The sequence below is a fragment of the Stegodyphus dumicola genome, chromosome X1 (assembly GCF_044657685.1).
Source record: "Stegodyphus dumicola isolate Sdum_Otavi_A_Nest chromosome X1, ASM4465768v1".
In the NCBI taxonomy this organism is placed as follows: Eukaryota; Metazoa; Arthropoda; class Arachnida; order Araneae; family Eresidae; genus Stegodyphus; species Stegodyphus dumicola.
In genome coordinates this window covers 172173603-172187936 of record NC_140780.1, presented here as the reverse complement: position 1 = coordinate 172187936, position 14334 = coordinate 172173603, and the positions used below count along the sequence as shown (strand labels likewise).

At 32.5% G+C, this 14334-nt stretch overlaps 1 protein-coding gene across 1 annotated transcript in view; it reads right to left on the bottom strand.

Moving 5' to 3' along the window:
• nan (transient receptor potential cation channel subfamily V member nanchung) overlaps positions 1 to 14334 on the bottom strand; it is a 120852-nt gene that overhangs the window by 81198 nt on the left and 25320 nt on the right. The window contains exon 7 of the mRNA XM_085808594.1: positions 8125 to 8277. Coding sequence (XP_085664720.1) covers positions 8125 to 8277 — 153 coding nt within the window. The remainder of the gene's footprint in view (positions 1 to 8124; positions 8278 to 14334) is intronic.

Sequence of the window (14334 nt, the reverse complement as noted above, 5' to 3'; positions counted from 1 at the left end):
AAATACTTTATATACTCTCCCTTTTAAGGGGCGACTGGGGATTAGAGGATTCAATTGCCAAATCCTTGTGATGGAAAATCATCATCCACCTTTTTTAGTTCGATCGCCACTGTAGAGTCATATAGAATTTGTTTTTAATCAGGAACTTGAAGAAATGTGCAACGTTCTCGCCGGGACTCGAACCACGGACCTTTCGAATACGCGCCGAGTATGCTGACCACTATACCATGAAGGCATGCCAAGAATGCGGGAGAAATAGCTTATAAACTAATCACGTTCCAATAAAGGGAATCTAAAACAACGTTTCTGAAGTTATGAAATGGCACTTATGTTCTTAAATAAATAAATAATTTTTTTTTATCTCATAAGCTACGCCCCAGATATCGTTTGAATTGTAGAGTGCATGGGGAAGAAGAAGGCGAGTTAAAACTGGCAACATGGGGGGCGCGAAGGAGGAAAGCTTAACTTTTTTTTTAAATTTTGTAATCAATGGCAATAATGTATCCTAGGCAATGACTTAATATATCAAATATTAAAAAAGAAGGCGAGTAATTTGTTATTTATTAAGCAAAATTTATAATTATTGAAACTAGTAGCAGAAAGTTTGAAGAAGAAAACAGAAAAGAAAAGAACTGAGGCAAAGCTAAAAAACTTCACTCTTTTGGCATCAACGAGACTTAAAAGACAAGTGAGTCTTGCTAATAAAAGTATTTTAGCTACCGCAAGAAATAGTTACATTTATACAATAGTTACACATATGCAATTAATCGTTCGAAGGGTTTAAATTAACACTTCATTTGTAATTTCAATTTTAAAGGGTGTAATAAATGCCAAGCTTTTTCAAGCAGCAAATGGATAAAATGTTTTGGAGCATCATTTTCTTTCAGTTGGGGAATGAGAATTAGTATTTCATTTTGAAAATCGGAAATATGTGTGCAGATGTTTTTAATTTGTGAGCTTGATTGTTAAAGGCATTCGCAAAAATTTTTTTGGAAATGTTGGAGTGACTATTAATAAGCTTAATAGTATGGAAGTTAAATGTCTCCTTTTGCAAATTAATTTAATTCTTTGGCAGTCACGTATGCTTAAATCAAGAAAATCTGTTTGTTGTTGGTTTAATTTGGCTTTGTTCAGTTTAATTGAACAAGGCAGATGTTCTTTCTTTATTATAAGCCTTCATTATTGCTGGTTAATAACATTATCAATATGCCGCCCAAACGGTATAGTGGTTAGGGAAGCCTGACTGTGTTACCGAAGGGCCTGGGTTCGAATACCGGAGAATTCATGGTTGTAACTGTCTGTCTCCTTTATAGGAGGCGATGGTGGCCCATCTATTAGGTGCCTCTATAATAAAGAGACCACCACATCTGGCTTTGTATAGATTAATGGACTGGGTTACTCTGTAACTATTTACAATCTGCCATTGGAAAAAAAATAACATCACCAATGTACCTGGATGTGAATTTTAGTTTGCTTATAATGCAGTCATCATTATTAAGCATAAATTCTAATTCTTTTGTGAATAAATGTAAATTACAAATGCTGCTGGAACAATTGATCCCCATAGATATGCCATGAATTTGCTTAAATAAACTGTTGCCTTCTTTGATATAGCTGCGGAATAAAATACACTGCGGAAAGCTAATCTATTTATTGGAATCAATTTCATCGGTCCTCTTAAGAAAGAGCAAAATAAAGGTAATATTCCTTATTTGTATGTATTATCTGATTTTTTTTACCTCTTGTAAATCAAATTCCTTGATCTGAGTTTTTGCTTTGTGCTTTTTGTATCTTCGAATGATTTTCACTTGAAATTTCAACCCTGCACCTTCCCACCACGCTCCCCGTTTGAATGCTAAAGTAACCGTGGCATTTTTGGAAAAGGTTCAAGGTTTTTTAGCACTAATATTTTATTCAGAAATTCTAATATGTTTTCCTTTTGTTTTATTTTAATTTTCGGGGAATATTTCCAACCTTTGTACGTTTTTAGAGTGTGATTTAGAGTAGTGTTTAAACACGTTTTTCGACTTTTTTCAACTAAAATAATAGTATTTTAGGTCTATTAGCCAAAGTAGCAAAATGTGTTACCCAAAAGCATTTTCGTAGGTTTAAAATTTACGGTTAAATTGCTCGTTATCTTCGTTTCGTACACCGACGTGATATTATATCCAGATTACTATTTTGCATTTTTCATGTTATTAATTTGTTTTCTGTTATTTTGTGATTCGTTTTTAGCTTTCGAGAACTGAATTCATGCCGAGGTAATTACTTAACTCTTTGAGGGAGGATGTTAATATTTTTGCATAGAACTTTGTTTTGTGCTTATTTTTATTTTATTTTTACATTAGTTAATGCTCAAAAAGTTGTAGAGACATGCATATTCACAAAGCCTACAGACCATTCTTCTACGGTCTGCTGTCATTGGATGAAACATCTGCTTGGAGGTCATGTTTAGAATGGCGAGTTATCGCCCTGTAGGCGTGGTAATTAACGACAAACAAACCTTGTGAGCTTTCAGTAAATCGAGAAGAAACAGCGTTTATTTCATTCTATAATCTTTTATTTTTTGAATGAAAGCTAAGGGGAATTGTGCGGAATATATTTTAAATAACCTACTGATCTTATTAATAGTTTATTTGTATTTGAATTTATACTATTAAAAGTACGGTAATTGTTTTGAAAGGAAAAGTGTTTGCATGGAAATAACATATGTACTTTTTCGTCATTTTTAGAAAGAGTCTGTTGTGCAAATTTCCATAGCGCATTTATTTATATAAATAAAGGAATCTTAAAAAATAAACAAAATAAAAACATTTAACGGCGACGAATACCTATTCTTTTCACCTAAATTAGGAAGTAAGTATAACTAAAATTATATTTTATTCCATCATGCGCTATTTCAATTGAAATGCTTTTCGGAATCTTGGATCGTAATCTTGCTACTGGTATCTACTACAAAGAGTACAAACCAGTAAATAAAAACAAGAACAATTAGCATTAACAAAAATAGAGAAAATAAAGGTGCTAAATTTTTTACAGCGCACCCGAAGGCGAAACGACAAATAATGACATTCAATAAAGCTAGGATAAAAAGAAATCCGTGCAGGGCAGAGTTTGTAAAAGTCACGAATGGGGATAGAACCGGCGATCAAAAAGTCCGAAAATTTTTTCCGTGTTCGTTACCACTGAGCTGTGGTTTCTAGAGTGGCTTTCGCACACTTTCGGTACGGCACGCTCATATACAAATAGTAAAGGCGATGAAGCAAAAGTTGCCAAGCACAAAATTCTGTATCCCAACGTTTCCTGCTTTAACAGTAGAAGAAACGGTCTGTAGGCTTTGTGAATATGCTAGAGACATTAGGATTTTTTAGGAGCAAGCAAGATGAAAAATTAGCAAACGCCTTCGCCGGGAATCGAACCGCGGATTTCTGGAATACCGGCCCAGCGTGCAAAACCACTACGCCAAGAAGGCATGGTAGAAAGACGGGAGAAATACCTAATAAAGTCAAGCGAAGCAGAACGTGAGTTCAATACTCCTTAATTGCTCGGATTTTAATGCTTTAAACTACCCTTGACGATTTGATTCGAAATATAAATAATTAATTTTCATTTTCATTGTTTTAAGTATTTCTAAAAAAATTCAGTGTATTTTTACCCATCAATTTGCATTTAACTCATTCTAATATTTGACAGTTTCTCTATGCTTCCATTTTAAATTCAATTAAAAATTTTCCCAGGGTGCATAATCTTTTTATGTCTATTTTTATGTTTTAAACTTTTGCTTGAGTAGGAATATGTATATACATGGCTACCTTACTGTTATACTGAAAGATATATGTATGGATAAAGAATATAAAAAAACAGAAGACAGTTTTCCGTCTAATACATGGGTAAAATGATACTATTTGGATAAACTAATTTTCGTATTATTCCCTTGATTGAATTTTTATTATTGATATTTTGTACTTTATTTCTTTTAATATCTCAAGCTAAGTCTCAGGGTATAAAATTTGTTTTTTTTTTCTTTATACATATGAGAATAAATGAAACTGATAAATGTAATTTTCCTTGCTAATGGTGGCTAGGTTTACTGTTATACCGAACAGTAATGATGGCCAAATGGTGACCTATGGGCTGTATGTGACAGAAAATTAGTTTTCTGCCGCTAAATGTTTGGCTAAAAGTATTTGTCATTATTTATGGGGATTTACGGATGTTTGAGTATTTTCCCTCTTTTAATCAGATTGAAACTGTTTCCAGGGTTTTCATAATACCAATAACACTGAGACGTTTACTACCTCCGACTTGAAAACCTCTTTTTTGAGAGAATAATCTTATTAACTTTCACAACTGATTAAATCGGTGTTGCTCTCTTTGCAGAGATTATTTGAAATTACTTTTCTTTGCTTTTCTTCGCCGACAAGGAAGACGATTTAAAAGTTATAAAATATTTATTATCCAGAAAATATCTGGCTTCATGTGCTCCAAGGTACAACTTAAACTGGTCCTCTAAAGTACAGAATCTGGCCATCTGTGCTATATACTATGTTAAAATATTTTGTTTAAAACTTATAACGATATCCTACTAAGATACTATTCTTGGGTTAATAATTTTTAACATTCCAGCGTGATTTTGCGTAGTATCTTCTGTGCAAGAAATCAGTAATGATTCTATAGACAAGTCTTATTAGAATAGTTACAGTCTATAGACAAGTAACTATTTCTAATAATGCTGCTCATATTCATAACATTTTACCAACTAACAGATATAAAAGTCTATATAACCACTATTGACAAAAGGCGATATTATTAGCAACACTCTATTTTTATACATTATGTTGGCAGAAGTTATTTAATTAAAAAATTCTTTGGATTTGTTTTCTGTGGCATTTACAAAGCATAAATTCGCAGACCTGAACATGCAGGGAAACAAAGATACAAATTCATTTAAAAGGTGACCTTACAGAATAGCTTGAAATCGAGAATGGTGTGAGACGGGGGATTGCATTGACATGCCACTCGTTTAAATTGCACTCGAAAACATTATTAGAGATTCTAGTCTCAGTACTAAAGGAAATAATTTAAAAAAGACTATTCAATTACTCGCTCATGCAGATGACATTCGTGTTGTTTGGAATACTGTTCCTACTCTTAAACAGCCATTTATGGCATTGGAAAAAAAATGCAAAACGATTTATCCTATCTGTTAATGAAAGTAAAACTAAATATATGCCTTGTTTAAAATCATGCTAACCACTTAGTCATTTAGAAGTTAGTAGCTATAGATTTGAAAAGGTCCACAGTTTCATTTATCTGAAAGCGGAGATGAACTGTAAAAAGCCCGATAACATCTGAAACTCTGCTGTAAATAGATGTTTTCACAGCCAGAAGAGCTATTTAAAATCCAGCGTTCTCAAGCTAACAACTAAATTACTCTTTTATAAGAGTTTTATAAGATCTGTTCTGACTTATGCATCGAAAGCTTGGACATTGACTTTACGTGATGAGGAATATTTGGGGATTTTTGAGAAGGACTTTGGGTCGCATTGATAGAAACAGACGAAATATTAAAAATATCGGACAGATTTTAACATGCACAAAACATGTTTATTAAAATAAACATTAAAACTTAACACACGGAAAAGCAGTGCAACAAGAAACAATTATTTAATCTTTAAAATTAAAATATTCATGTAAAAGCTATTATAAATCTAAAATTGAGTGTTAAATTGTGCGATATTATGAGCATATCTGATAAGATAATTTAAGAAAATCTTGTTCCTAAATCATTTACGGCCAATAACATTTTATTGCAAAAAAAGTTGACAGGTCCTTTAAGTATGTGGTCAGACGATAACAAACGATGAGATTCCGCTTCTGAAAAATTTCTAGAATAGTTTAATAACAGATATGTTTTGTTCAGGCCATCACCAAGACGATTTTAATAAGAAACAGGAGATGGGTTTGAAAGTTTCTGAACTTATATCTAATAACAGATACAAATAAATTAAATGAAGAAAAATCCTTTTTCACTGTTTTAGATCCGAAGAATTAAATATTAAAGAACGGAAGCAATTCATCCACGACAGGAAGTATGTACGAACTATTTATTAAACAATCACTTTGATTTCGAACTTAGTTTTATATTTACACGCCATTTTACGCCATTAAGCGAAACACTATTCAAGCTTACGTAAGAATAACGGTAGATAACAAATGCTGTGTCAGGTCTCAGCTCAGCGCATCTTATGATACTACAATCAGTGACAACTATGGCTGTTCGGAATACACACAAAATACCAAGGGTAAATAAACTGCACCCAGGGTAGATAAACTGTTTCGATAAATTTCTTACAGTCACTTTTGTTGATTGCTGCTTTTTTTAAGAAAGATACTTCCAGCCAGGCTAAACAAATTACATCATTACTTGACTCAGCGTATATTAGGAACTTTCATAACCGGAACCTTGCGCAAATATATATTTTGCCTTCCTACAGAAAATGCTAGATTTTGTTATTTCAAAATAAAAAAATTCTATGGTTGAAGTTACAAAGGGTTTAGCTTGTAGGGTTTATATTTATTTTAACTAACATTTATTTTAAGTTTAAACTATCTTTCCTGTCAAGCCTTACTTTCCCCTGGAATTGCCAATGCCAGAGTATGTAAATTTTAGTAGAACGCGCAAAGTATTAGAAATAGTCAGCGGAAGTATTCTGAGTTAAATAGAAGGGAAACGAGTTCGAAAATGTGCTTTCTTGCTTCACGAGCGTGGAGGTGGCTAGGTAGAAATTGAAGAACCACGCGTTTCGGCCTGTGTGCTTGCCTCGGCGATAGTTAAATCTTTCAACGTAATATTCAGAAGTTTGCTGAATTATCAGCGGTATCTTAGAACGCGGTTAGGTTAGTTACTCGTAGGTAGTCACTTGTTATTATTCATTTTTAGTTTCTTATTTTATTTATCTATAAATTTTTCTTTTGTTCCGAAATGTTATGCGTAAATACGAAGTTCTATGTTTTGACGGAAGTCAATTTGTCTCGGTTGAGACTTAGTTTTGTTTTACTTTATTTAGCTAAGGCAAAAAGTATTATTTTCTTTAAGTATAAAATCTAAGAACAAGCAGTTCCTGTTGCTCGAAAGACTAATTCTGTTATGTTAAAGCCAAAATTTGGCCGAAAGTAAAATAACTTCGTATTCTTGTATTAATGTGAACTTTAGTTTCAGTGCCGCCAGCTTGGCGAAGAATGCGTGAAGTAAAAATTTATTTTTCTCTTATTCATTTTATGGTAAATTGTAAAAATCATATGTATTAGAAGTTTGTAAATATACGTAAATACTTGAAAGTTATGTAAAAGTAGAATTTAGTCTAGAAGCATAAAATTTTAGATGCTAAAAGTAAATACTCGAAAGAAATGAATTAAAGTTTAAGTATTAAACAGCAGATAAAATCATGCTTTATAGCGAAAGCCTGCATGTCTAAAGATGAATGAGGGGGAAGTTAGAATGAATGTGTTTTGTAGGGTTCTCCACCTACACTTGAATTTTAAGAATGTTAAAATAGCTCATCGAGTTTTAGAATGTCGAGTAAGGTGTGTCTATTTGGTCGTTGAATTCTAATAAATCATTGTGGTTAGGGGAAGTGTTGCAATACTAAAACACGAATATTCCCGTTTGACACCACACATGGTGGAGAGCCAGGGTAAAGTTAAATTCATGTTTGAATACTTGAATGAATGAGAATTAAGTAGTAATTAAGAAAAATAAAACGAACAAAAACTTTATTTTTTACCACGATATTTTCGACGACGATGTTTTTAAACTGCGAAGTTTTTGAACCGCTTTATTTTCGACGTCGATGTTTTGTACCACGATGTTTTAGAACTGCGATGTTTTCTCTTTGCGATGTTTTGTAGCACGACGTTTTTACCTTGCGTCGTTTTCTCCGCGACGTTTTTGTCCGCGATGTTTTTGCCGCGATGTTATCGGCGGACACCTATAGTATACACTAAAATCATTATAAGTGGTTAATTAATATTAATTTCCCTACACACCTCTATAATTTTCAGAGAAGTAAATCTTAACACTCCAAAATACTCGTTTCCTATTTATGATACAAAAATTCTCACCCCATACACAACAAGATTCAGAACAGACAATTTGTTGATATCTCCAGTTGTGCTGTCAATAGTATCGATGTCGTCCAAAGGATAAGCAGCGCAGGTAATGTTTCCTAATTCCCAATAGATCTCTCGCTGCAGTTTTAAAATATGAAAATAAATCTGAAAAAAAGGTATAATATTATTTTTTGATTATTGGTACATTTTATATTGACATCATGTCAATAAACAGCATGTTACGAAAATGAATCAGATTTTTATACTGCTTTTGGATGCAACAACAACAATAATAATAATGACGCTAATGATCATGACACTAATAATTGTCACTATCCCACAATTCATTACAAATATGATTATAACTATACTTTAGTACATTATGCCATAGTTTGTTTTTCACAATGATAAGCAGCAACAAAGAGAAGTGAACTTTATTTTATCTTACAGAGAAAGAAATTTATATACATATTTTAACTGTTGGAAATTGAAATCAATGTGTAGAGTGCAACATGCCGTATGGACCAGTTTGTGTTCGACAACTTTGTTAGGGTACATGTATGCATGTGTGGAATATTTAGATCTATAGAGTGCTAAAAGTCAAGGGATTAGTTATTATGGACTTATGGACCCGAGAATAAAGAAGATTGACAGAATTGGGGGGCAAAACATTTGATGGATTCCATTTGGTTTCACTATAGCGGTGCAAAAGCAAGCACAAAAATGACTGTACGTCGACAGATATTAAGATATCGTCTGATTTCCAACTTTGACGACCTGAATTGGTAATTGAGCCTTGAAAGTTTGACAAAACGGACCGATTTACTTCCGTCTGAATTACTGGAAGGAGAGAAACTTTGCATATCGTTTGAGGACGATTGACGAATTGAAGACTACTGTCAGCCATTACATAAAAGCTTTTAAACACAACAGATTGAGATGCGTCATGAAAATCTTCGCGGATCGAACGATACCTGGAAGATGGCAAAGAAAGTTGAAAAATTCATAAAGTTCTCTGACAAAGTATAAAAAAATCAAAAATCAGCTAAATATTTATACGATATAAAATTAAAAAAGTATAGTGTATTTAGGTAAAATATAATGGTGATTAATTATTATAATCTTAGTAAACTTCCTATTCTCATCCTCATAACAAACATTACTTTTCACCTCCCTTAAGATGTTATTACTATATAGTATTACTATTTTTTATATTTTATGCATTACACTTTTTAAATTACTCTTAATTCTCTTTTATTATACTTCATATTAGTAGATTAGGTTTTTTTCATGGTAAGGGGAACATCTATTTATTTTCTGAAGTATCGGCTTTAATTAGTTGCACCGCTTTTGTTCTCGCAAAAAAGGTTAAGATGAAGCAGACGTTTCTTTAGACACCATTCTTCTTATTTATACATTCGGTTTATAGATCTGAAACTTTTAAAACTGTTGATTAGAGTTAAGTGTTATAATACAGATATTGCCAGCTGATTACGATTTTATTCAGATGTCAGTGCTCACTCTTTAATTCGTAATAACATAATTTTTGTTTTAGAATGACTCTTGCCTTCCAGACTGGAAAGTGGTTAATGAATCTTTCTACCGTACTGAAGAGCCTGTGTTCAAAACCCGGAGAAAGATGGATGTAAAATTGTCTGTCCCTTCATAGGGGCTAACTGTGGCCATTTGTTAGGTGCCTTCATAATAAAATGACCACTGCTTCTGACTTTAGTAGTGGCAAAAGCCTAAAATGGCTAGTCCGTAAAAAACGAATGATTGAGTCATTATATTTGTCTCAATTTCTTACTAGTGATATCAAGCCCAGTTCTATTTCTGATAATTTCATTTTTGATTTCCAATCTTGAGAATATCTGACAATTTTGCGTTATTAATTTGTTTCTGATTATAATTTGGGAATTTTCATTGTAATATAGACTGAATCACAAATCTGATTATTGCCAAATATAGATCTTTTTTTATGAGTTTAGCTTCTCAGAAGCGTGCACCGTTCTTGCATAAGGAATTTACACAAATCAGATCCACATTTTTGCATTATGTTGAGTGCAAGGTAATCATATAGTCTGCAATCCTTCTGAGTGATAACCGACACTACATTCGAAGCATTTTGTCCGTGTTAATAAATTACATTGTACTGAAGTATTTCATCTACAAATGCAGATTTTTAAAAGATCCGCATTTGTAAAAGAAATATTTCAAAATCTTGAAAGAACAGACAGTGTTTTGAAATAAATTCTTCCACGTGATATGCAAATTAAATTTATAATACTCTTTTCAGAAACTGATTACAATAAGAAAAAGAGGCATTATTTGCAAACTGTACTCAAATACATTTCTCTCAAACGTTGAAATTTTATAGAAAATTTTCTGTTTTGAACCATTATGAAACTTTTGGCAGTTACTTATTGTGACGAAAAACTGAAAGACCAAATGTAGGAAGCATTGTATAGACATGCTCAATTGGGCAAGCAAAAGATACTGTTCCATTAATTCTGTCAACAAAATTGATTGGATAAAGCAGAAATAAATCAAGGCGACAATAAAGAGGCTTGCGAGGCATTATTCAACCATCCCAATTCTTCAGTGTAACATATCCATTTAATTCTAAATTCTTAAAGTATTCGCATATATATTTACATCATCCAAGCTTAATTTTTAAAGGATTTATTTGCCTATTTCTGGTGTACTTGTTTGAAAAATAAGCAGATTGTTGCATCAAAATAACTAACATTAGCTTTACTGCAATTTGAGAAAAGGACGGTATAAGATAAATAAATAACATTATATAAATAAGATTTTCTGGTAATAAAGCATAATTTAAGGATTTTGTAATTAAACAAATGAGTGAAATGAAATATACATGAAATGTAATTTCTCATACATTATTTGTTTTGTGCAGCCGGGGCAACAGGAATGAGACAAATTTTGGAATATAAAGTGGTAGGTTTATTTTAGCATCCATCTCGTAAGCGTTCTCCTCGTACCTTGAGCAGAAGCCCAATTTATACATATGTGTACGTCACGCGGCTCCTCCAATCAGCGATATTAATTGAAATCACGAGGTGACGCTATCTTCTCATCAGGAGTCTTCGTAAGTACTTTATGTAATATGACAGATTTATGAGTTTGGCGATTTGGCGGGCGCCAACAGGTTAATATATTTTATACTAAAGAAAGGATTTCGCCAAAATTTAGGAACAGGGATGCAATTTAGGTAGAGAATCGCCAACACATTATTAAGCAATATTAATAGAATTTAATTCAATCAATTGATTTAAAAATATCATTACAGATTATTCCCCCCCATCTGAAAAGGCTTGCAGTCGCGGCCGTCGACCCAAGACAGTCCAGATAGTGAGAGCAGAAAATTTAGTTATTAGGAAATTAAGTGAGTAGGAAAACTGATTGGATTTACCTCAAGGGACACAAAATGTTTACATAAAATATGACATAAAATATTTGAATATAATTAATACAGTATATAAAATATAATAAATGATTAATGAAATTATAATATAGTAACTAAGTGCAGAACAAATAAAGCACTAATAACATATTGCTGGTTAGCTACGCGGCAATAGGAAATATAGGAAGTAACTGAATTTGTAAGTTTATATCTTAGGGCATGCCATTCACAGTTTGTGTATGAGTCCATACAATCATTAGAGTTGTCATTCAATCTCATCTTCAGTCTTTTACTGGTCTTTGGAGATCTCCGGATCATTTAATTAGCGCTAGAATTATGGATCAGCATTGGCACTGAAAACATTTGAGTTTTTATGTCACGATACTAGAGCTCTTATACTCTTGTTGAAAATACACATTTTGCTAGGTTTTTAACATATTTTGTCACTCTATTTTTCTTTTATTAATGATAACAAAACAAAATTTAACTTCCAACATCCATACCAGTTTTTTGTATACGATGCTGCAGAAACATAAAATGAAATTCAGAAATTTCAACAACTGAAATTTAACTTTTTCAACTGTTGCTACAATTTATAACACAAACATAGGAAAACATGAGCTCAAGGAAATGTGAGGGTATAGTACTCTACTTGTAGTATAGCCTCAATTGAGTGTTTCCCACACGAAAAGTGCATTGAACCTGAAACTCAAGTTTGAAGGAGCCCAGTAAAAGAAAAGGGCAGACAAACCTTTCAGACACTGAGATATAAATCAACTATAAAGGGGGACAACAGGATGAAAACTAAAAGAAGGGTTATGGATAGTTTATTGATTTATTCATGATGTAATTTAAAGTTCTCGGGTGGATAATAGAACCTTAATTTTGACGCATGTACAATCTCAGTTGGTTTCTTCGTGTGAAAATTTTCCCTGTCGATTTCATAATTAACTTCAGATAATTTATTCATAATCTGATAAGGGCCTGAATAGGGTGAAGTCAATTTTCTAGTATTTGGGTATTCAAATTCCTCGTAAAGGACAAAATCTCCAGGTTGAAATTTAGATTCTAGAAATCTGATGTCATATCTAGTTTTATTCTTTCGGTGGTATTCGATAGTTCTTTTCTTTGCTAAAGCCCTTGCTTCATTTAAGGAAGGGTATTTATTTTGATCAATTGGAGATTCAAAAGGGAGGTTACCAAATAGTAAGTATGCTGGGGTGAACTTAGTTACCGTATGAGGGAAGTTGTTATATTCGATAACAACTTGCTCTAGCACTTTAGTCCACGGTACTTTTTTAGAAGAAGAATTTACTTTACATTTTAGTCGACTTACTATTGATTGATTTACTCTTTCTACTTTACCATTTGTCTGGGGATGGTGAGATGAAGTTAAAAGTTGTTTAACCTTATGCTTTTTAAGAAATTTTTTGAATCTAGAGGAAGTGAAGGCTGCATTCCTGTCACTCAGAATTTTTTCGGGGACTTGTATTTGAAATATTTGTTTTAGACAATTGGCATAGGTTTCTGAAGTTACACTTTTAGAGGGAAAAGCCCAGACATATCTTCTTGCATGGTCAATAACTATAAATATTTTTTTGTAGAATTATAATAATTAAATCCTCCCACAGTGTCAATAGAGAGACATTCGAAAGGTTTGTCGGTTGGGTGTACGTCTTGCATAAGACCCAATTTTTTCTGTTTTTTCTTTTTATTAAGTTGACAAGTATGACAATGTTTAACAAAATTTCCGATATCTTCGCTAATATGAGGCCAATAATATTGAGAGGTGATTAAGTTAAGCATAATTTGAACTCCCGGGTGACCAAAATTTTTATGGGTTTTATTCAACAATTTTAATCTTAAAGATTTAGGTACTACAATTTTATAAAAATTCTTTTTCTTAATTACCATCATATTTAGTAATTTTATGGCAGTTTTTGACATATACGCTAAGTGCATTACCTTTTAGATATCGAGCTACATTATTAAGCTTCCACGTTTCATCTTTATCTAAATGAGTTTTGTTAAAGTACTCAAGCCATGAATTTATATCCATATCATTCTGCGCGTCAAAGGGAATTATACTTGTTTCAGGTTCAGCGCTAGCTGCCCTTAATGAATCATCAGGATCAGAGAGGTTTTCATTAGCCATTATTCTTTTAATAATACTTTCATAAATAAAACTAATTCAAAAATAATACTCTTTAAATTTTCCCAAAACAATATTAAAACCAAAATACATCCTTTAAATACCAAATTTAAAATACATTTATACCAAAATAATACTTTTTAAAATTTTCAAAATAAAAACACTATTATTAAATCAGTAATTATAATTCAATAGTAATAATATCATTTGCATCCCCAATCCTTTTACTAATTGCTTCTGTTTGACTTATTGTGACGAGAATACGAGTGATGAAATCGACACGAAAATACACATTTTTGTGCACTCTTGATTAGATTTTCGCAAAACACGATCAATCACCACACAAGCACAAAGCTCTCGAGAGCAACACAGAACGGCGTAGACGTAGGGAAAGATTTCCATCCTCAAAAGTAGGTCAACGGTAAGAGCACATTTGACGAACGACGAACTTTCGATGGAAACACAAATCACACATCACAGGGGGCAGAAGGATGCTTCTCTGGACGTAAAATAATCTGCAGAATACCAGAATACAGGTAACAGAAGGATGATTCTCTTGAAGGAAGAACGCCTAGCGAAAAATGTAGAAACATAGAAGTCACACAGGGTCAAATTCATCTAAAGTGCGTAACATTTTATCCGTATA